Source organism: Nyctibius grandis, chromosome 3 (assembly GCF_013368605.1).
Source record: "Nyctibius grandis isolate bNycGra1 chromosome 3, bNycGra1.pri, whole genome shotgun sequence".
NCBI classification, from domain to species: domain Eukaryota; kingdom Metazoa; phylum Chordata; class Aves; order Nyctibiiformes; family Nyctibiidae; genus Nyctibius; species Nyctibius grandis.
Window position 1 is genome coordinate 5,708,911 of NC_090660.1, and position 20,907 is coordinate 5,729,817.

Below are 20,907 nucleotides of genomic sequence, written 5' to 3' on the forward strand. Positions count from 1 at the left end.
AGGAGGAGAACACAAGCAGGAATGGTAGGAAGGTGCTGACGAATGGCTAGGGCAATGAAATTATCTACAAGATGGCTTACAGGAAGACCAGCTCATGAGGGAGACCTCCTGATGTCTCCAAGGTGGCTCCAAGTGGCTTGCTATGAGTGCAGGGTCTGGATTCAACCTGTGTCAAAGCAGCACGTGCTTAGGGGATGTACCTCCATGCCGAGTGTTGGGTAGCACAGGACCAGACAGATAAGCCCCACAGCCTTGGCTTAGGGCTCCTCCAAGATAACTGCAAGCAGCCTTCTGATTTTTCCCATAATGGACTGGGAGTCACTAGCTCCCTCTGCTAACCATGGCAGGCAGCAAAGGAGCTGGGTACAGGGTAAAAGAAAAGGAGCAGGAATTCAACACCTTCAAACGGTAAACCCTTTCCTGCCACACTAGTGAACCAGAGGTGGAAGCCGTGGAGAGCTGCACTGACCCCGCAGCATGGCACAGCCTGGATGGATTTTCTACCACGCTGGGCAATGCAGTATGGGCTGGGGGTGGGGGCAAGGGTAGAGGGGGTGTTTTCCTTGGGTCTCAGGCAAAATTAAGTTTCCCCACGTGCTTTCATTTTCTCCCCCAGCCTTCTGCCTCTGAAGGCATTTCCTGGAGCTGACCAGAACATGCAAAGTTGTGCAGTTTCGGACATCTCTGCTCCTGTACTCCTAGGTAGCTGCCTCTAGGGCAGGCTTTGCTCTAAGAAGCCTTTCCCTGATTCCCCAGCATCAAACTCCATCACTCGCTGTGCTGGTATGTCTGAACTGGCAGAGTGAGTTACCTGCGTGTCAAGAAGAGAGACTCTCACGCTGCCGAGTACTAGATCAGTGACTCGGGCCGGCTTGGTGTTACAGCTGAGCTATTACCTCGTTCTCCTGCCTCACCTGCCATTTCCAAGTAATTGCTTTTGGACAGATGGTAAGCTAGCAGTGTGGTTATGTGACTAGCAGCTTGGCTTTCTTCCCACTCCCCCCAAAAGAAATCTGCTTCAGGTTATACAGAGATAGCTTATTTTTCCTCTGCCCTGCTTCCCTTCCAGCACTACAAACCAGTTTACGCAGAAGCTGATTGCTTCAAACAACTGGAGAACTTCTTTTGCTGGGGACTCCTTACACCTGTGTCTCTCGACATGCAAGTGGGCACAGCTGGACCAAAGCACAGAGGCACCTTTGTATGATTGCTGTTCTCAGGATAACACAATGCATGTGCAATGTGACAACAGGCAAATGTGCAGGGACCCTGCTTGATGTTACTGGCAGAGCCCATCCTAGACAGGAAAAATCCCTTCTCACACGAGCAGGGCCAGATTCAATAGCAGAGCTAGACAGAAATCCATGGCATTTTGACTGTCTGAAATTGTTCCTTTCAGGCTTGTGTTCCTGAGATGGGTTGTTAAAAATGTGATTTGCCTCAGTAGTTCCAGGCATTCAGGTGTGGGTCATCTTAAAAGGCTTGTTTTCTGAAAATGTTATTGAATGTTGTTTTTTTTTTAATAAGATTTCCATGTGTGGTTTTTTGCTCTGAAGTCTGCACACATTAAGGGCATCACAAACCTAAGTTACTGTGAGCAGCAGATTTCTTCCCCCCCCCCTTTATTTCTAAGCTCACACACTATACATAAGCTTAAAACACTTCAAGATACTTATTTCTTAAATTTTGGCATTCTTCACTATAACATCCAATTCCTAACAAATGCACATGTATCCTCATGTCACTTTCAACTCTCAACCCTCCATCTATTCTAATACCAAAAACAACGTAAAAGGACCTAGCAGAATTATAACGAGCCATGCACAGGAAGGAAGGTAAGGTGAAGGCCTCCAGCTAGGATATTTTTAAAAATTAGATTTCTTGTGTTTTTTAAATAACTTGAAATATTTTACTATTTTCTCACAGTGAAGCCATTTATGCCGAAAATGGAAAGGCGCCTTTAAGCAAGGCAAAACCACTACAGCCACAGCGTGGAAGTCTCAAAGCCAATAAAACTTGTTTTCCTTCAGCTCTTTCCTAGAATTTGATAGAATTGTACATGTTTGTCTGGGTACTTGTTTGTTTTTAAGTTGCAGATTGCTTACAATTGCTTTAGTTGCATTTGGATAGGGATAAATATGTGCTAGACCACATCTGTGTCATCTATCTTGCTCGTGACACTCTGATGGAAAAATTACCTCCTACAGCTAGGATAAACTCCGTTCAGCTGGGATCAAGATAGGCGACAGACTTATATTTAAAGGACTGTCATGGAGGAGTCAGTATCCTGAGGTACCAGGAGAAGGTACCAGGGAAGGGAGAAGGTACTCTGGGAACCAGAAGCTGTGGGTGGAGGTACATACGTAGCTGTGTTCCTGCAGATGAGTTTGGAATTCAATGGCAAGAGAAGGCAGCAACCATCATCTTCCTCTACTGAGCACAGGCGGCGTAGATGTTTTCCCCAAGGGAGCATCTTGGCTGAGAGTTCCCAGATCTGTCCTTCAAATAGGCAATAGATGATTGCAATAAATACAAAACGTATGTACACACGCTTATCCCTTACAGGGCTGCTCGTCCATTAACGTCCCCCAGCCTTCCAGCACAAATGGCCAGGAATTCATTTTCAACAGACTTTTGAAGTAGTTATCTACAATCTGCTTCCACACAATGTGTGTTTACGTTGCAAAATCAAATTCATGCTTAGAACCTGGAGCAAAACACAGAAAAACACAGAGGGCCTATGGAAAAAAACCTAGATGTGTATATTATAGAAAAACAATGGAAAGCAGTTCTACAAATTAGAATTACAATAGTCTATTTTGTGTACTGCTTGCTTAAAGCTACATGAACATTATAACCAAAGCCCTTTTTGTTCTTACTACTTTTGTCAAGAGAAGAGGAAATAAAAACAGTTTACTGCTAGAGGAATAAAGGCAGGGCCATAAATACTTACCATGCATCATGGTTATAGAAAATAGTATCTCCTCTTAGAGCAGATGATGATCTTTCTTATAGCTCAGTAATGCCAAAAGGCTAAGTATTCCCCAAACTTGCTTTTTTCCTGAGCATTTTAGAGTTTTACCATTGCTGATTTCGATCCTAAGTTGAAAGCATGCTGGAGGACAGGAGGAGACTACAACAGGAGAAACCTCGGCTGCAGTTTTGCTAAAACCTGGTCAGGAATGGGGGAATAAAGTAGAATTTGTCAACTCAACTGTGGAGCGCTCTCTCGTTATTCTGTTCAAGGCATCTGGTTTTCACAACCGCTGCTGTAAAACATTTTGATCAAAACTATGTTTTTGGTTGATGAAGTAGTGAATAGATCTTTTGGTGCAATACCCTATTTGAGAAAGATTTCGTTAGCAATTGGCTGAGCAAATTCCCACTCACAATAACAGCTGTGAACCCTGCTGAGGGCATCTGTTGGGTAGTTAATACTTCTTGGGAAGTATCTCGCTTTAAGTGTGTTTTGTTTACAAAAGGAATTCCTACGCTTTTTAACGCAGTGTTAAGGATATTGCGCCTCCTGTTTGTTTACATATAATGTTCAATCCATGTTGTCTTTGTTCACTCGTACTGATTTTCCTCCCTACAGGGGGCTAACATATCTAAGGGCTTTTTTGATTGCCTTCAAGTTTCAATTGAGTTATAATAATAACAGCCGAGATACAGAAAGGTTATTAAATGAAGTGTTTCAAGAGACTGCTGGCCCAATTCTTTCCTTTCTAGCCAGCAAAAATAAGGAGAGACTCCAGGGAAGCTAAAATTCAGATGGATGCCAGAGTAACCAGGACCTACAAGAATAGCTTCTGCACAGTAGTGAGAGCCACCTCTCTCTCTCCTCCTGTGGCTATCACTTTTTAAGGAGCACTGCCTGCTCAGACTCTACTAGCCCTTTGCACATACTCTGCACTAAACTCCTTTTCCCTGCAGGGCCTGTTGGAACCACATTAATTCTTTGGGACGTGTGAAGGGATGCAAGTGCGAAACAGATGCGAGCCTCTTTCATGGTATCTCGCCAATATAAAACCCAGGGATACAGAGCTCTGCAGAAGTGGGAAGATAGGTCTGGTCAGGCATCTTTGTTAACAGTGCATCTCCAAAGCATCTAAGGAAGTCTATACTGTCATTTAAACAGTAGGCCCTCCCCCAGGCCTGACTCACCATCATTCACATGGTAAATACGCAAACAAAGGTGGTTCAGGCACGAACAGCCCCAACCTTCAATGATAAAGAAATGCTGCAGCGTACCCTGTATCAGCAAGGCAGAGGTGCACCTGAGTGTAGGGAGGGAGGACAATCTCAGGAACGAACTGCCTAGCTCACCAGCAGAAGATCTGAATTTACTCTGCAATAAGGTTGCAGGGGAGTATGGTGACTATACTGCTTAGGCCTACTCTCTAACATGGACAAACGGGCATACATAAGAGCAGGATGTAGGGAAATCATCTCTTCTTTGTCTACAGAAGTTGACCCCCACGACTAACAGCTGTTTAACTACATACATGAATATTAAAATTCTTGGTTAAATACCTGCAGAACTGGTGTCCTGTCTGAAAAGGTTCCTGACTGAAGAGTTCCTTCTTGCAGACATGTTTTAAAAGGAGACTGAAAAATGTTTAGGCTTGCATTCTCTTGTGGACACAGGGCAGGAGGACATTTATATTACAGGTTGGCTCAAGTGGATGCTACTCATCAAGATAATAAAACACTTCCTATGTATGTACAAAAGCAATGGCATGATTTTGGACAACCACTCAGAAATTTTAGGAAGAAAACAGGAGATACCACACAGCTGAATGCTGATGGTATGTGTCAGCAAGCTCAGTTTGAACACAAAAACAGTTGTAAATACTTGCATTCATGGAAAGAGTGCTACAGATTTAATGTTAAGTATGCAAGGGTTTAATTTTGGCTTCCATTTGCAAGCTAATACCTTGTGTAGTAAAATGTTTTCCAGCAGTTACATGAACACATAAGTTTAGAATAGCAGCAGAACAAACCAGTGTAATGATTACTAGCACTCCTGTTGTGCAGGATCTCTCCTTTTCCCTGTGTTCTTCCATCAAACTACATAGGAAATCTAGCAGATGTTTAGCTCATATGCTTATTAAACATGGTCCAAATAGGACAGTATTGTTACATATATTACTTCAGTGAAGACATATTTCCTGTTCACATCTTGCTCCTCCATCCTATCCCAATTCTGAAATCATTTTCCAAGTATGTTTTCAGAGAGGCACGATTACCATTTCAGAAATACATATCTGACATAGCAGCTCACAAAATTAAACATTTATTTAATACCAAATAAAACTAAGCTCCTTCTGGGTGTAACTTGCAGATCCAAGGCCTAAATCTGTGTTTATGTAAGTTGATCTGGTGCTCCAGACTTACTCCTGACATATAGTGATGTGAAATGACAACAGAATGAGATTCTTAGGAAATAATTTATTCACCTGCACACCAGACGTGTTACCATTCTAGTCTGTTTTAAGAGCCAGGGATTGTGATGATACTTAGCTTACTTTGTACTGAAATCCACAATACATTAAAGCTTTCTACTGAAAGATGTCATACGACAATACTTAAATTCTGTATTGATTAGCGTTACCTGTAAACCCTGTGATTTGGTAGCGCTGCCCCTTTACAGGGCTGTGGCTGAGTGACATGAACGAACAGAAAGCAGACTTCCCTGGTAGACATAGTTTTGCAGTGACTGAACCTCAAAAGAAAGGCAAGCCACCTGAATCAGACTTCTGCAGCCTTCAAAATAAAGTGCTAGCTGAAACTAGACCTTTGCTGTATATTGGAAACACTCCAAGAAAGCAGGCACTCTCGAGAACTGAGTCCACTTTTAAAAGGCTTATATCTGTGTGTCGGATCCATACATTTGCTGTCACACTAACCTGACAGTCTTAATGATGAGGATTAATATATCACAGAATCACAGAATGTTAGGGATTGGAAGGGACCTTGAAAAATCATCTAGTCCAATCCCCCTGCCGGAGCAGGATTACCTAGACCATATCACACAGGAACGCGTCCAGGCGGGTTTTGAATGTCTCCAGAGAAGGAGACTCCACAACCTCTCTGGGCAGCCTGTTCCAGTGTTCGGTCACCCTCACCATAAAGAAGTTTTTCCTCATATTTATGCAGAACCTCCTGTGTTCCAGCTTGCACCCATTGCCCCTTGTCCTGTCAAGGGATGTCACTGAGAAGAGCCTGGCTCCATCCTCATGACACTTGCCCTTTACATATTTAAAAACATTAATGAGGTCACCCCTCAGTCTCCTCTTCTCCAAGCTAAAGAGACCCAGCTCCCTCAGCCTCTCCTCATAAGGGAGATGTTCCACCCCCTTAATCATCTAATGTACACTATAAATTCTGTACACATGGATACGATTGTATCTCATGCAGCTATATTATGGTAACGCTATCACTTTCGTACTGCTAGTTTAGTTTCTGATTTTTTTCTCATTTTCTGCCTAATGTCAAAGATGTGATGTATAGATGAAGGACGAGCAACTCAAGCTTTTGCTTATCTATTGAATCTAACGCATATGGTTGCGAGCTCACAACGGGTAAGACAAAAAGTTCTGAAGAAAACATCATCAACATTTCAGAACAACTGCGCACCGGTGACTTTTCTTAATTGATTCAAAGTAACTGCCACTTATTGGGGAAAAATAGAAAATTAAAGCAAATCAGCAACAAAAATATCATAGGACTGAACTAAAAATACAGACCAAGAGTATCTTGCCAAACCCACACCAGATGAAGAAAGGCTTGTGCTAGTGTGCAAGAACAGTGACATCTCGTGGGGGTTTTACAGAAGTGAGTTTACAGAGGGACAGAGCAAACTAGTCTGCAACGTTGTGCAATTAAAAGAAACACTGCTCCAGTAGTTCGTTTAATACATATACCATTAATAATATTTGGTAGAAATTAGGCTTTATTGCTTTTATAATGAGGGATGAAAATTAAGGGAAAAAAGGCAGATAAATAGCTAGTAAGAAAAACTTTCAGAACAAAAATTAATGAGTGGAGTGGAGTCCAAACAGCTCTGCAGCACTTTCCTCTGCTCTCCCAGGAAGTAGTTATATTTCTCACTTAAATATTACTCATCCAATATAATAATGGCATAAGGGCAAAGTTCTAAGAGACTAAACAAAGAATTATGTTGTAAAGGTATACAAACATAAAAATGACATCCATATTAAGTGTTTTTTAAAAACACACACATAAATATTTAATAAATAAAGCATGGATAATTATGCTGTCCCTTTCCACTGATTAATAGACTATGCCAAATTCATTATACGTACTTCTTGAGAAAGCAGAGTTATATCACAACGGAAAACTGAAATAATATATCCTACTTTCCAGTACAGTATGCAAGATTTGGACCCTTCAGATTGTATCAGAGTGTATGAGTTTCTGGAACAAATCTTCAACTGCTGTAAAGTGTCATAACTCAGCCAAGATACTCAACTCTGACAGTTTACAACAAGCAAAAATGTTGACTTTTTTTTTTTAAACAACTTTGCACCCAAACTAAGTTATAAAAACATAACATTTACAACCTGGAAGATGACGAGTTTTCCTACCATAATGTTCATGTGTTAGTCTTATTTTCTTTTACCTGAGTAACCTAAGTAAACAGATTACAAGGCAATTTAAACATATTAGCTAATACAAGGTTTACTGGACTTCTCATATATAGAAATGTACTCCGACACTATTTGCAGTTTTACAAATACAAAATGAATAAGAATTTTAAAACATATTTACTGCGCAGCCATGTCTTTGATATCTGTACAGATCAATAGGTGCAGTGGAATTATGTACAGAATTTATCATTTAATTTTTAAACAGCTTTTGTGCAACCTGGCTGTAATGTGCATTTAAAGAACTGCTGTCAACATCACAGATCTGTAATATTTACCGGTGCCAGAAATGCAGAGTACAGAATAGGACAACAGCTCCTAAAATAATACTGTGCTATGCAGACATCTGTACATAATTCAAATAGTGCATATTACTCCATGTCTGATGAGGAATAATAGTTAGCTGCTAATACAGACACAGGCATTTACAGGTATTAGGTTTGTTATAGTAAGTATGGACGAATGAACTTTTCCATATATAAACATTAAAGGAAAGGACTTGAATTAGGAAGTTATGTAACAATTAAAGAAGGGAAGTTATGTAACAAATAACAAAACTTTCAATTCAGCTTGCAGAAGATTAGTACAGTAGGAAAAAATCCTTTACAGTAGCAATGAAACCATTCAGAAGCGTTGTCAAACCAAAGATAGTTCAGTTTTATTTTATAATCATAGCAACTGAAAGTACAAAAAAAAAATCAACGTGAAGAAAATTCAGTTTCTCTCTGATAGTCTTGTTAGTGAATTTCTGTGTTATTGTACCTGTCAGATGTTTCCTCCTCTTTTTGTGCTCTATTCACTCTATCCCTTTTGATATTTTTTTTTAGATTACTTTAGTCCAACATAAATCCATAGACACTAAAGCACAGTGAATGTGCAATCTGCAGACTGGTGTTAGTGTAAAACCATAGGAATATAATTACTTTTACGAGGTAAGCTTGGAGTAACTTGGAGGAGAAAATTTGCGCTTCAAGTACTTGAGAATGTAAAGTGGAAGACAGCTTACAACAGTGATTGCTGACACTTTCCACAGGAAGGTCACAGTTGTGATAAAGGCAACATCTGAAGAAACAAAAAGAGAAAATAAGTAATGGGAGCTGATAACATGGAAACTGTAACTTCCATAGTGCAAAGTCAATAAAACTTTCTTAATTGTTTGCCTATGCTTTTGTTCAAGACAATGCACAATTAAAAAAAGAAAAAGGCAACAAAACAACAGAAAGAAAGTTAACCTCAACATTTTGTTTTTGCCAACTATTTTCTTTGGACAGGAACTTCACAGTTCCTTTATGGTCCTTACACTGTTTTGTGGCACAAAATAATTTTAGGGGAAACAGAATCTCAGTTTAAAAGCCAGACTTGCTCATAATAAAAAGTTAAACCAGCTTATTTTTCTGCTAGTAAGAACGATTTTTACCCACTATAATACAAGTTCCCAATCAGAAATTCTGCTACCATTTTGGATCCTTTATTCCATATTCAGATTATTTTTCTCTGCAACAGTCACAAGTAGACTGATTGATTCTTAAAACCTTAGAGATTAAATTAAAGCCCAAAAATTTAAAGGGAAAACAATGTAGTGATATTGCCACAAGCCACAGTGAAAAGCTACTTTTTGTGACAAACATTAACAAGAATGGTGACACTCTACACTTGCTACTGAAATTTTTTGAGTATATTTGCAGTGGTCAGGTCATACTTAATTATCATGGAACGATCCCAGAACCCAGATAAACAATTATTCAGGTTTTTTTTTTTCCTTTTTCCATTATTTACAAATGTGTATATTAAATAATTTACTACTCTCTAATGAATTTTTAAAGATTTTTTAAAAATTTCAAGAAAAGTTAAACTTCACCTACCTAAGAAAGCTCCAAAAGACACTCTGCCTATACCTGTTTCACAAAGAGGGAAAATGAAAATGAAAGGATAGATTTACAGAAGATATGAAAGTTAGGTGAAAAAAACCCAAACAGGTTAGCTACACAAAAAGGAAATTAAGAAGATGTTAGCAGCATTAACTGGAATATTATTGCCATTCACATGATAATCAGAATATTTTAAACAGCAATTAAACCAAAACATTTTGAAAATATAGAGATTTTATATTTGGTTATGTTTTAAGGTCGTAAGCAGGTAGGCAGTTTTCTCATATTTGACTTCAAGGTATAATTTACTGTATAAACAACTTGATAGAACTGTTTTAATGTGAATGAAAATTCACTTCAGAAAATGCAGCAAAGAAATGCTTTACTGCTCTAACTTTACTCATTAAAAATACTTCGTATATTAGATTTCAATGTGTAAACTTGTTATACAGTTTTAGCCTAACACAGTTTTAGACATACCAAAAGCCTATGTAACATACCATAGAGACATGCCCAGTAAGACCATTGTGTGCAATTCAGAAGCCTAAAAACTGATTTACTTCCATGAGTCAGACTGTAGAGCACTATCAAGTATTTTTGTCGTTCTAATTGGAGTGCCCTGTCATACTTGTGATATCATTTGTTTGGGAGGAGATGATGCTTATCAGTAACATCACTGAACGAAACAGTTTATTTGCTGATGAAGTCAAGCACTATTGGACTGGATTGCTTCCCCTGATACATGGAAGTTGTTCTATACCTTGAACTGTAAAACGTAACTTCGGTTCATACTACATTACATGCACAAAAAAAGGCTCCCTCCCCCCAGTTATAATGTGACAGATTAAATAAGAGTAAAGTATTAAGCAGAAGTGAGACTGACATGCATTTCTCAGATTAACTGATTAACAACACACACTAAAATACATCTTTACAAAAGCCCATGAAATTGCAGCCTTTTCAGTACCCTTAATGATGAAAAATACAGAAGTTAAGTTCCCAGGCTGCAAGAAGCCATGCAACCATTTACTTACTCAGTTTCTTGGACTTGTCCAGCAAATACATGAGGATAGTAAAGCACTCCCCTTTACAGAAAGGCTTGCAAGAAACAAAGTCCCTGCAGTTTTTACACATCTGTGAACACCACCTGAGGGTGTTTCTCACTTAACACCACCTACAAAGGATGGAAGGACTGGCTGTCACCAATACTAAAGACTTACAAAGGTGAAGCAGCAAGTTCTGCTTTATGAAGTTCCTGGAAGTTTGGACTAAAGAGCCAGTACCTGTATCTGTTCTTGCTTGTTCCTTTCATTTGTGGTCTGGCTGTGGAGACTCAGTTATCAACCCAATAATCTCTATCAAAGAGTCTGTGCATCAGTGTCAGAGAAAAGAAAAAGGTACTCTGGCAAACCTGAAATAATGTACAAGAACCAAGCCCGACAGGGTTGTTTCTTCATTAAAATCTGACTCCTGAGAAATCTGGGAAGTAACAGAACACCCAGGGCAGGCAGTGAAGCATTTACCGACTAAAAAAATAATTATGTAATGTAAATACACTACTCTAGTGTTGAACACTTGGCACATGAGAGAGTGAAAGCAGAACTATGAGACTCCTAGAAACTACCACATAACATTTAATTCTGCTATGATAAGTGATAATTGAAGAAGGACAACTCATCAGCTCCTAGAAAACAGAGAGAAGGAGCTGCATTCTGCTCCTTGTGAGGTATAATTAAAATTGTTATATATATTTCTGTAGAAGTTACATTTGTAAAATCACACAGATAGTTGGTTTTATGGAAGGATAATTTGATATAAAAAGAAATATGTATTATTTTGATGCTCAGATCCTTGACTGATGAGGTTTGCAGTTAAAATGTGTTCTTTCATCTTGTGAGCTATGAAAGATCAGAACCTTAAGACACAGTATGGCATACTGCAATTTAAAGCAAAGCAAGCTTAATATAAGCTTAATATAATAATGAAACAACGATTCCTTATATGAAGTATCTCTCCTAATAGCCTTCTGCCTCACTCTCTAGCAATACTTCAGCTCTTTTAAGCTTGTGGGTTAGATCTAATGAGGTCCACTTGGTCTGGCATACAAAATAATTCACCAACTCAGTGAAATATCTATTTCAATATTGCAAATCTCAAAGGCAATTTCAGGTATGCAGTTTGGATGGTCAAGATCAGATCAGGAAAACCATGCGTGGTTTGAATAAAGTTTATCATCTAGATAAATCATACTAAAAGGAATAGAGATTGTCAAACTCTAGGAGAAAAGGATAAGAGAATATTTTAACCCAACAATAATTAAGCCTAATTTCAACTCAGTCGTATTTCTTATGGAGAAAGCTGTATTTCACAAAGCATAACATCACCTATTCTTAATAAAAAAGAAAAGAGAAAAAATATTAAAAATATAAAGTACAGTTCTTTGCTAAAATATGCTTACTATTACTCACCAAAGTATTCATTTAGAAATGCAAGAGAGGCCACATAGCAGCCAAGACTGAGGAATTCAGCCACCACCATTAACCAGTGCCATGTTCGTATGGTCAGTGCAACCATCAAGAGCTCAGTCAAGATTAGGGCAGTGAAGGAAATGGCAACGACATGTACAAATTCAGATTCAAAAAGCAGCAGGGCTCCATACATCAGGATACCACCTAGGAAAGGCACACAGAGTTAACAATACACTCAGCAAGGAAATTTCAGAGTACCAGTTTTCACAACTGCACATTGAACATTTGATTGCTTATTATGAAAACTTTCCCAGTAATTTTTTTATAAGGTAACATCGATCTTTCTAAAGAACAGAATTGATATTTACTGTACTTTGTGCATGGGAAATAAAACAGCCAAAGTAAAGCTGTAAAGAAACAAAACTATTAGAAAATTGAACACCTTTTAGTGCACTATATCTGATGAACTGTTAGTTAACCTCATTTTGTCAAGTGCTACAAATAAATGAGATATTGTTTAAAGTGTAATTACTTTTAACTGATTACATAATTCAGATTTCTTCAACAGTACTTCTGTCATTCCATGAAAGAATAATGTATAAATATATGCAATGTGATAAGCACTCATTAAAATTTTTCTGGATTAGCATTTAATTAAAAACATGTCCTTTTTTTAGGTGACATGCATCAATAAAAATACTGCTCCACGCTGTGTTTTGAATAGTAATGGCACACTACAGGAATATCGACTTATGAGATAAACAGAAAGCAATAACTGCTGAAGAAATGTTAAGCTTTGGGAATTCAACCTGCAGCTGAAAAACAATATTGCTAGTAGCAGACAAAAAATTCTTAGTTCAGTAAAATTAGGACTCTCTCCTACCTTGGTAAATACTGATTAAAACCCAGATGAGGAAGGTCTTAAATGACAAAGATCTTCCCTGAGGGAAACAAGTGAGAGGACAGTTAAATACAACTTTAAAAAAAAAGAGTCTACTCAGTTCATATATTTTTAATCGTTATTCACTAGGGAGACATTTTACAAGTAAAATAAGCAGTCTTTGAAGTGATATAGGCTAAAAAGCTTCTACTTGTTTTTATGACTCTTCATTGCAAACTTGCATAGAAATCGCAGAGAGTCTACATTTGGGGTAGGGCAGTTAAGGCCTTAAATGGCAAAGATACTTTACCTTACAATGCTTTGGCTCGTTTTCAGAGGGATAATTACAGTAAAATTCATTTACTTTTTACTTAAAATGTTTTTATGTCTGTTTTCTAAAATGTAGCCTTCAAGAAAAACAGCATTCTGTACCTACTGACCTAAACCTCAAGCAAACCTGTAGTTACTAATCACTTATAAATGTTGGATAAACTGTCTGTTTGCATTCATAGAATAAACATCTGACTACTATAAGTTTTCAGGAAGTAACTATTACCAAATACATTTTAAGTCTTTTTGAGGTTGTGAATGTTATAGATTGAAACATATGCATAAATCAAAGAACAAATGCTGTCCATGTGCATATGACTTGCATTCTGTGAGGGTACTGATGAAATATGTTAGAATTGCAGAGTTGCAAGGATATGCACTTAAAAGGATAAAGTGGCAAACAAAGCAGCCATTTTGGCACAAAAGGAGTGATCACTCTGGAACAGGGAAGAATCTACACTTTACAAAGAAATGTGCTTCATTGCTGTAGAAAGCAATGAATTAACTCTATTACTTCAGTATAGGCTAAAACATTTTCCTGGAGAGACAGAGTTCATGGCAATGTGCTAAAGACATTTTCATAATTCTGTATATAGTCTAGAATGTTGGTGACAGACTAAACATACAGGAAAAAAATCTCATACAAGCACAAAGAAACATTAGATTTTTTTTCTCCTGTGAGTGCCTACTCATTTTCTTTTGAGTACTGGACACTGCTTCCACCTTTGACCATAGCTCCTAATTAGAGAGATTTGTGAAATAAGAATGAGCTTGAGTTTTGGTTCACCTTTATGGAACTAGAAGGGGTAAGTCACTTGTGAGCCTCTAGGGAATGCTGTACAACAGGCTGTGAATCATTTTCAGGTGAAAGCAGGAAGCCGTCTTACTTGTACCTCCTTTCAAATTTTCATCAGCTTTTCTAGCTGTAACTCCATAGGAGCCACAGTAACAGCAATACTGAATCAGTCTGTCCTGCAGGGTATGTGGCCACATGTGCCTCTCTGAACCTTGCCAGTTTTCTCTTCTTGCACTGGAGCAAGAGTCTGTCAAAGACTTGTGCCAATATATCTTATTCTTTTAAAAATATAAAAAGCATTTTAATCAGCAGCATATCCTGGAAAAGAAACCAATTCCCAGAAATACAATTATAGTCCACGTCAACACATGTTTGAATAACTCTATCTGAATAGCATTGGGAGAGATTTGCATTTAGAGTCCATAATTTGAAAAATGATGTGCAGAAATACGTAGGCTTTGTAGCGTCATGACTAAGGCAGCATGATCATAAACTGTTGTAATAAACGCTCACAATAAGATTACCTTGTTATAGTGAAGTCAAATGTAGCACATAAATCACTTTTTGTACTACTTATCCATAAATCAGTCACTGATCATCATCTGCACCACACAATGCACTGAACTGTACTCTCCAGTTTCTCCACATTCTCTTTTTTTTTTTTTCTTCTGAAGAGAATTATTTGGGTTCTACTTATTTAATATTCATAGAGGTGCAACATAAGCTGGGAAAGCCAGTGATTCAGCATCTCCAAGAACTGTCGTTTAAGCCTAAACAAAAAACTTAGCCTGCGCTCCTCTACCCATTCTGAGCAGCTTCCGAGTAAAGGTTAACTTCTATCTTTGGAAGATGCTTCCAAGTTCCACCAACAGGTTTCCACAAGCAAGCTTACAACTGCCTTTAGCAGGTGTAAGGCCATGCTTCTTTGAGATTAATCATAGGCTGAAATCTTACAAAGAAACTTTAAAGATTCTGAAGAAGAGAAAGAGAATCAAGATCTCCAAGAGATGAGAAAAAGTTCTTCCAGATTAACATAGCTAATAGTTAATTTAGTACAATTAAAAAGACAAAGGCTCTGAAAAGTTTGGACTTTCTTTGACTACAGTCTGCTTTTGAACTTTTAGACACATCTTCAAAGGATCTGCTATCCCTAAAAAGACTTCTGCCTTGGCTCATAACTTTTCTAGCTGACAGTTTAAGATAGAACAGAAGTACTTTTCAAAAAACTTATGAAAACAGAATCTTGAGATTTGTTTCACTTTTGTGGGTAAAGAAATTATACACACTCATTGTTTGCAGGTATGTGCAAGCACACAGAAAGCAGTATCTACAGATGATTCAGTGAAGATATATCAGTTATCAATATCTGTTATTTAAAGAAGTCAGCTTTTGAAGAGGTCAGTAGTAATTTCTGAGGGTTAGGGACAAAAAAAAAAAAAAATCTATAAATTAATCTACCAGTTAAAAAGGAAAAAGGAGCTGTGAAAAAGTAAGCATAAATAACTCCAGATCAGAGATCCTGGGGCCAGACTGAAAGCAACTTTTACATCAACATACCTTCACCTTTGAATTAGTTCAGTCCAACCACTGGTGAGTTAACAAATGTATTTATAAAACTGAGTGGAACATTTGTTACCATGGATTATTTTCATAGTACAAAAGTCTGCATTACATTAGTTGTACATCTGTCTTGCATGAGATACCTTAAGACAATGATTGTAAGAATTCCCAGTTTCGCACACGGGAGATTTCAGCATTTGTTCATATCGGAACACTGAGGACATTCATACCTTTGTGAGATCCTTATAAAGTTCTGGATATAGCAATGCCATTTCTGGCTTCACATCCTGATCCAACACTAGAGAGAAGACTGGAAACATAGTATATATGGTTGCATACCTAGGTGAAAGGAAAGCACGTAAGTTGTCACTTTTGTATGATATTTTAAACTGATCTGAGTTCAATTAATCTTTTTACGTAAGTGGAATTAAACTGGTTCTTCTGCTCAGTACTGAGGCAGCTTCCAATACAGCTGTACACATACAACCTGCTCTTGTGCTTCTGAGAGCTGCCAGTTGTGAGAAGTTACAGAGCTTTTATACATTCAAAACCAGTAAATACATTTTTATTTTATATATATATATATATATATATATATATATATATCTCACCCAAGCTTATTGCCTGTTATCATACTCCCTGTGCACTTGCACTTTGGACAACCAGTTCAAAGATCTGACATTTAAATTCATCCACAGACAATGGCATGAAAGCCAAAGAAAAACAAGCACTCTATTCCAGACATCATGGTGTAGGTAGGTGGATGAACAGAAGTCTTAACAGCTCTGTAAGTGGCTTTGGATTTTAGTATGGATATGCCAGATGTATATTTTAGTATGTACCTTCCTAGAACTTAGCACAACTATTTACGAACATTCTGGAGAGGTCTACTGCTCGCCTCTGCAGAGTCTGGTATAATCAGACCTTGATTAGACTATGATTAAAGTTACTATTGATTTAAGTTGTTATTGTTTACAAGTAGTATAAAAAAGAAGCTCAGGACAGAAGGGGCAGACAGCAGGGACAAACACAAATATATGCATATCCATCAGCTGTATGACTTGGGGAACCATATCACTAAAGCAGCTTCTGCAACAAGAACAGGGTGCTCCTAATCCTCCATACGTTCACCTGAACAGAAATCTATGTGGCAGACTTGGGTAGTGCACTCTGAGAGGAAATGTCATAGTCAGTAGCTCCAGTTTTAACAGAAAAATCTGTGATTCTCACTGAGGCTTGTATGGCAATCTGTGTAACAGCTGAAACTGGTCTGGGAGATTTCCTCCATTGTTTTCACCCCGTATGCGAAAAAGGTTATAATGGTATCTTCTTCTACAGCTATGCAGATCCCTGTCTTCAGAGAACTGATAATGAGGCTTCCCCCCTCATGTAAGTGCATATTCAACCTAGTTTGACTCTTCTTTGTAGACTCATTCCAGGTTTTGGTAGTGTACCAATGATAAATGTATGAAAAACATGGCAGACACCAACTACATGATGTTATTTAACAAGTTAGTTTGCTATATTTATTATCAGATACCATAACTGTTGGTTTTGACTTACCCTACCATTAGGAATCCTTGGTACAAGGGAACAGATGCAAAATAGAAGACTGATGAAAATACAGCCTACAAAAAGCAGAAAAATATATATATTTAATATAATTCTATATAGAAAACATGACAATAAAGCAGAAAACAATACTGGTTGATTAAGATTTTATGACATGTCAAAGACAGAGTGTTTTTAACTATTCAGAAAACAAAGTTTTAAATACCTGCATAGTTGAAATAATAAGGCCTCGGTGCATGACAAACTGACCAAGTGCTGCTGATCTTTTGTAACTGTTTCGACCATGTACCATCAGCAGCCTACCTATGTGTTTAAACCGTGTGATAGAAAAGTCAGCTGCTAGGGAAGCTTGTTTTCCCTCCTAGAACAAAAGAAAAGCATTCCAAATATGAAACCCAGTGTAAAAGATGAGTTCCACATTTCAAAATTTTAAGTGTTAACTGATTTTAAAAGTCAAGTTTACTCCTGCTTCAGAAATCAACCCTACAACAAGACATAAAGGACAATTTTTTGTGCATATTCTAAGATGCAGTGGCTGTAACAAATAGGCTTAATCACCTGTCCTGCTTCTTTCAGGTAAATGCTACCCAGAACTAACTATAGTGTTTTCTGCTTTTCTTGCTTTTTGTATTTAAAAAGATAAAGCAGAGGGCAGAAGCAAAGGAAATATCAGTTCAAAGACTAAGCATTTTTATCATCTTACAGCATACTTTGATTAGAAATGATCAATTCAGTACTTTTTAAGAATAAAGTTTCTAATCTAGGAGGGCGACCAAGCTGGTGAAGGGTCTGGAGGGTCTGACCTACGAGGAACGGCTGAGGGAGCTGGGGTTGTTTAGCCTGGAGAACAGGAGGCTCAGAGGTGACCTTAGTGCAGTCTACAACTACCTGAAGGGAGGTTGTAGTGAAGTGGGAGTCGGCCTCTTCTCCCGGGCAACTAGCGATAGGACAAGAGGACACAGCCTCAAGCTTCGCCAGGGGAGGTTCAGGTTGGACATTAGGAAGAATTTCTTTTCAGAAAGGGTTATTAGACATTGGAAGGTGCTGCCCAGGGAGGTGGTGGAGTCACCATCTCTAGATGTGTTTAAGAAAAGACTGGACATGGCACTTAGTGCCATGGTCTAGTTGACAAGGTGGTGTCAGGGCAATGGTTGGACTCGATGATCCCAGAGGTCTCTTCCAACCTGGTTGATTCTGTGATTCTGTGATCCCATGTTACTATACTACTATGTGGCATGTATTTGACAATGAAACTGTTAACATTACCTTGCCTTCAATTCCAATTCCACAGTCTGCTGCTTGGATCATGCTGACATCATTTCCTCCATCACCTGGAAAATGTCACTGCAATATTCAGCTCTTCAGAGGTTTTACTCTCCTGGCCTTACAGTATTTTAGAAATCTCTTATATACCTTAAATTCTTACAATTAATCTATGGATTATGATTAATTACTTCAGCAATCAAGACTTTTTCCCGTGGAATAAAGAAGTTAACCACACCTTTCTCATGGAATGGCATTTTCTGCTACAGCTACATAACACCTGGTTGTTGATAAAGAAGTTGGTTTTGTTTCAACTATTTCTCAATGGTGCCATCTACTGCGTAAGCTTATTACAGATTTCAGCTACTGCAAATGAAGATCGTGCCAACAGTTACCTATTGCACACGTGCGTTTTCCAGTGTGGTGCTGTAACAGTTTCACAATATGAGCTTTTTGGGTGGGAGAACATCGGCAGCACACTACAGCAGGACACTGACAAGCCAACTCTACAAATTCATGCTCGTAATACTTCAGACAAACCTAAGGAAAAAAATAAACTCGCATTTACTTACAATTAAATACTACTACATGTAGTCTAACACAAAAACACAGTATAAAGAATTCTTTATGAAGTTTTGCTTGCACAACATTCATCTGGGAGAAAAAAGTCACATTCTCCTCACTGTGGATTTATTATTTTAAACTGACATTCTCTTTCATTTAAGAGAGCCAACACGCTTTGGGATTAAGAGAAGAAACAATACTAAAGCACACTGCATACAAATTCCATTCTGTTACTATACAGGAGACTCGAGAACCAATAACATTTGTCCCTGTAGAACATATATCCTCTAATTAGCACTCAGTGAAAAACAAAATTATCTCTAAGGACAACTTAAAGTATGGGCAACTATTGGAAAAAAGTTTAAGAGCCTGAAGATACCGAAACTTTACTTGTTGAACATAAGCATATAGATAAATGTAATCTGACAGAAACCAAGTCCTTACCTCAAGTGAGTCCCCAGATATCACCAAGGCACAGTCATGCTTCCTCCTAAAGGCATTTAGTTCTAAGTGAGCCTCTCCTCGAGTGGTAACCTTCAATAAAAAACACTCACTTAAAAGATTTTATTACATTCTTAAAAAAACCCTGCCTAAATAAATAAGGTTTTGAGAACTCATACCAAGGCGGCCTTGGTTCTTCAATAAGTGTTTTATCCCGGGTGCAAGCCCAATACCCATGGATGTGACTACAAGCCTTGAATCTTACGCAGTGAAAAAGTAATCCTCAAACAAGGAAAATCTATGTAGTCTGCTTAACTGGTTCCTCACCAAAGTAGACCAGGCCTAAAAAATTAATGAATTAATGACATTAAAATATCTTCAGTTCAAGCTGACTTGAGTCTTTCCATGTTGGCAGGCCTAGAGAAAAAAACAGACAAAAAACCAAGCAAACCCCCAAACTTTTATTTATTAACCAGTACAACATGTTCTTAGAATAATGCAAAATGTTCATATTAATAGTTCCTTCAGTCTGGGTAAGGAGACACAGATTTCAAAAAGCACAGAAAAGTGCTAACTAGTACTAATCCTTTTGGATCTTGCATGAGTATGCAAGCAGGATCAAGTGGCATAATACAAAAGAACTACATAATAGATTTTTTTATTTACATAATTATTATTTCAGAAAGGCCTAGTTGTGAAATGCAAAAAATGGTCAAAGGCTAGCTACCAAATGGATTTTGGAAGGTTTTGAACTAGAACACAGAACATGAAAAATTTAAATTATAAGCAGATTTTGAGGAGACTGGCAGTTTTGTTTTTTTTTTTTTCCTAATAAAATATCAATGTATTTTAGAGCTATCAAGCAAGACAAAGTTCCAAGCACGGAATAAAACACAAACTCTGATTACACTTCTAATTTTGGCCCCGTCAGCACTTTGATTAAATAACCTTTAAAATCTGAGTCTTAATTACACTGAACATGAAGTTTTATCTTTGGCCCACTACTACCCAGCACCAGATGCAGTCCAAAGACCTTCCTCCCTCCAGATGGGCTCTACCACACATAAAATGAGTTGCATTAAAAAGCACCTGCAAACAGAAAAAACCATACACATGCCCCAGTCCAGAATTTTTTTCCTCCTTTCCCACAATTAACATCTAAAGAGAAAGCTCCTTGTCTGACAACTGTTAGGAACCCGGGATTGCATTGGCCTGTTATAATCTTTCTGCATTACAGAGGTTAAGAGATGACAGCACTTGGCGCACACTGATGAGCAGTAATTGCCCTCACTGTTCTACCTTTCACGTAACAGAGGTTTTTTTTTTTTAATTTGTAAATACCTCTAGAACAAGATATCACTTAATTTCATTACAAAATTAAGAAGCTAAGACTTCTAAGAATAAAAAGGAAGAGCTTTATAAACAAAACGCATCTTTTTTGGGAAACCAAAGTAGTAAATTATTTACTAATTTATAATTAAAATAGAAGTGTTAG

At 37.9% G+C, this 20,907-nt stretch overlaps 1 protein-coding gene across 4 annotated transcripts in view; it reads right to left on the reverse strand.

Annotated features, from left to right (window-relative positions):
• Window positions 1-6,958: 6,958 nt before the first annotated feature.
• The window catches only part of ATP9B (ATPase phospholipid transporting 9B (putative)), a 172,366-nt gene continuing 158,417 nt past the window's right edge, over window positions 6,959-20,907 (reverse strand). For 2 of the 4 annotated variants that reach the window (XM_068395815.1, XM_068395814.1), the window contains exons 21-30: window positions 19,416-19,505; window positions 18,803-18,947; window positions 18,411-18,475; window positions 17,350-17,505; window positions 17,136-17,200; window positions 15,803-15,911; window positions 12,890-12,947; window positions 12,007-12,210; window positions 9,533-9,565; window positions 6,959-8,732 (exon numbers count right to left, since the gene is read on the reverse strand). In XM_068395815.1, coding sequence (XP_068251916.1) covers window positions 8,596-8,732; window positions 9,533-9,565; window positions 12,007-12,210; window positions 12,890-12,947; window positions 15,803-15,911; window positions 17,136-17,200; window positions 17,350-17,505; window positions 18,411-18,475; window positions 18,803-18,947; window positions 19,416-19,505 — 1,062 coding nt within the window. In that variant the 3' untranslated portion in view covers window positions 6,959-8,595. Of the gene's footprint in view, window positions 8,733-9,532; window positions 9,566-10,572; window positions 10,713-12,006; window positions 12,211-12,889; window positions 12,948-15,802; window positions 15,912-17,135; window positions 17,201-17,349; window positions 17,506-18,410; window positions 18,476-18,802; window positions 18,948-19,415; window positions 19,506-20,907 lie in introns of all 4 variants that reach the window. The other 2 variants (XR_011047779.1, XM_068395816.1) reach the window with 2 other exon arrangements.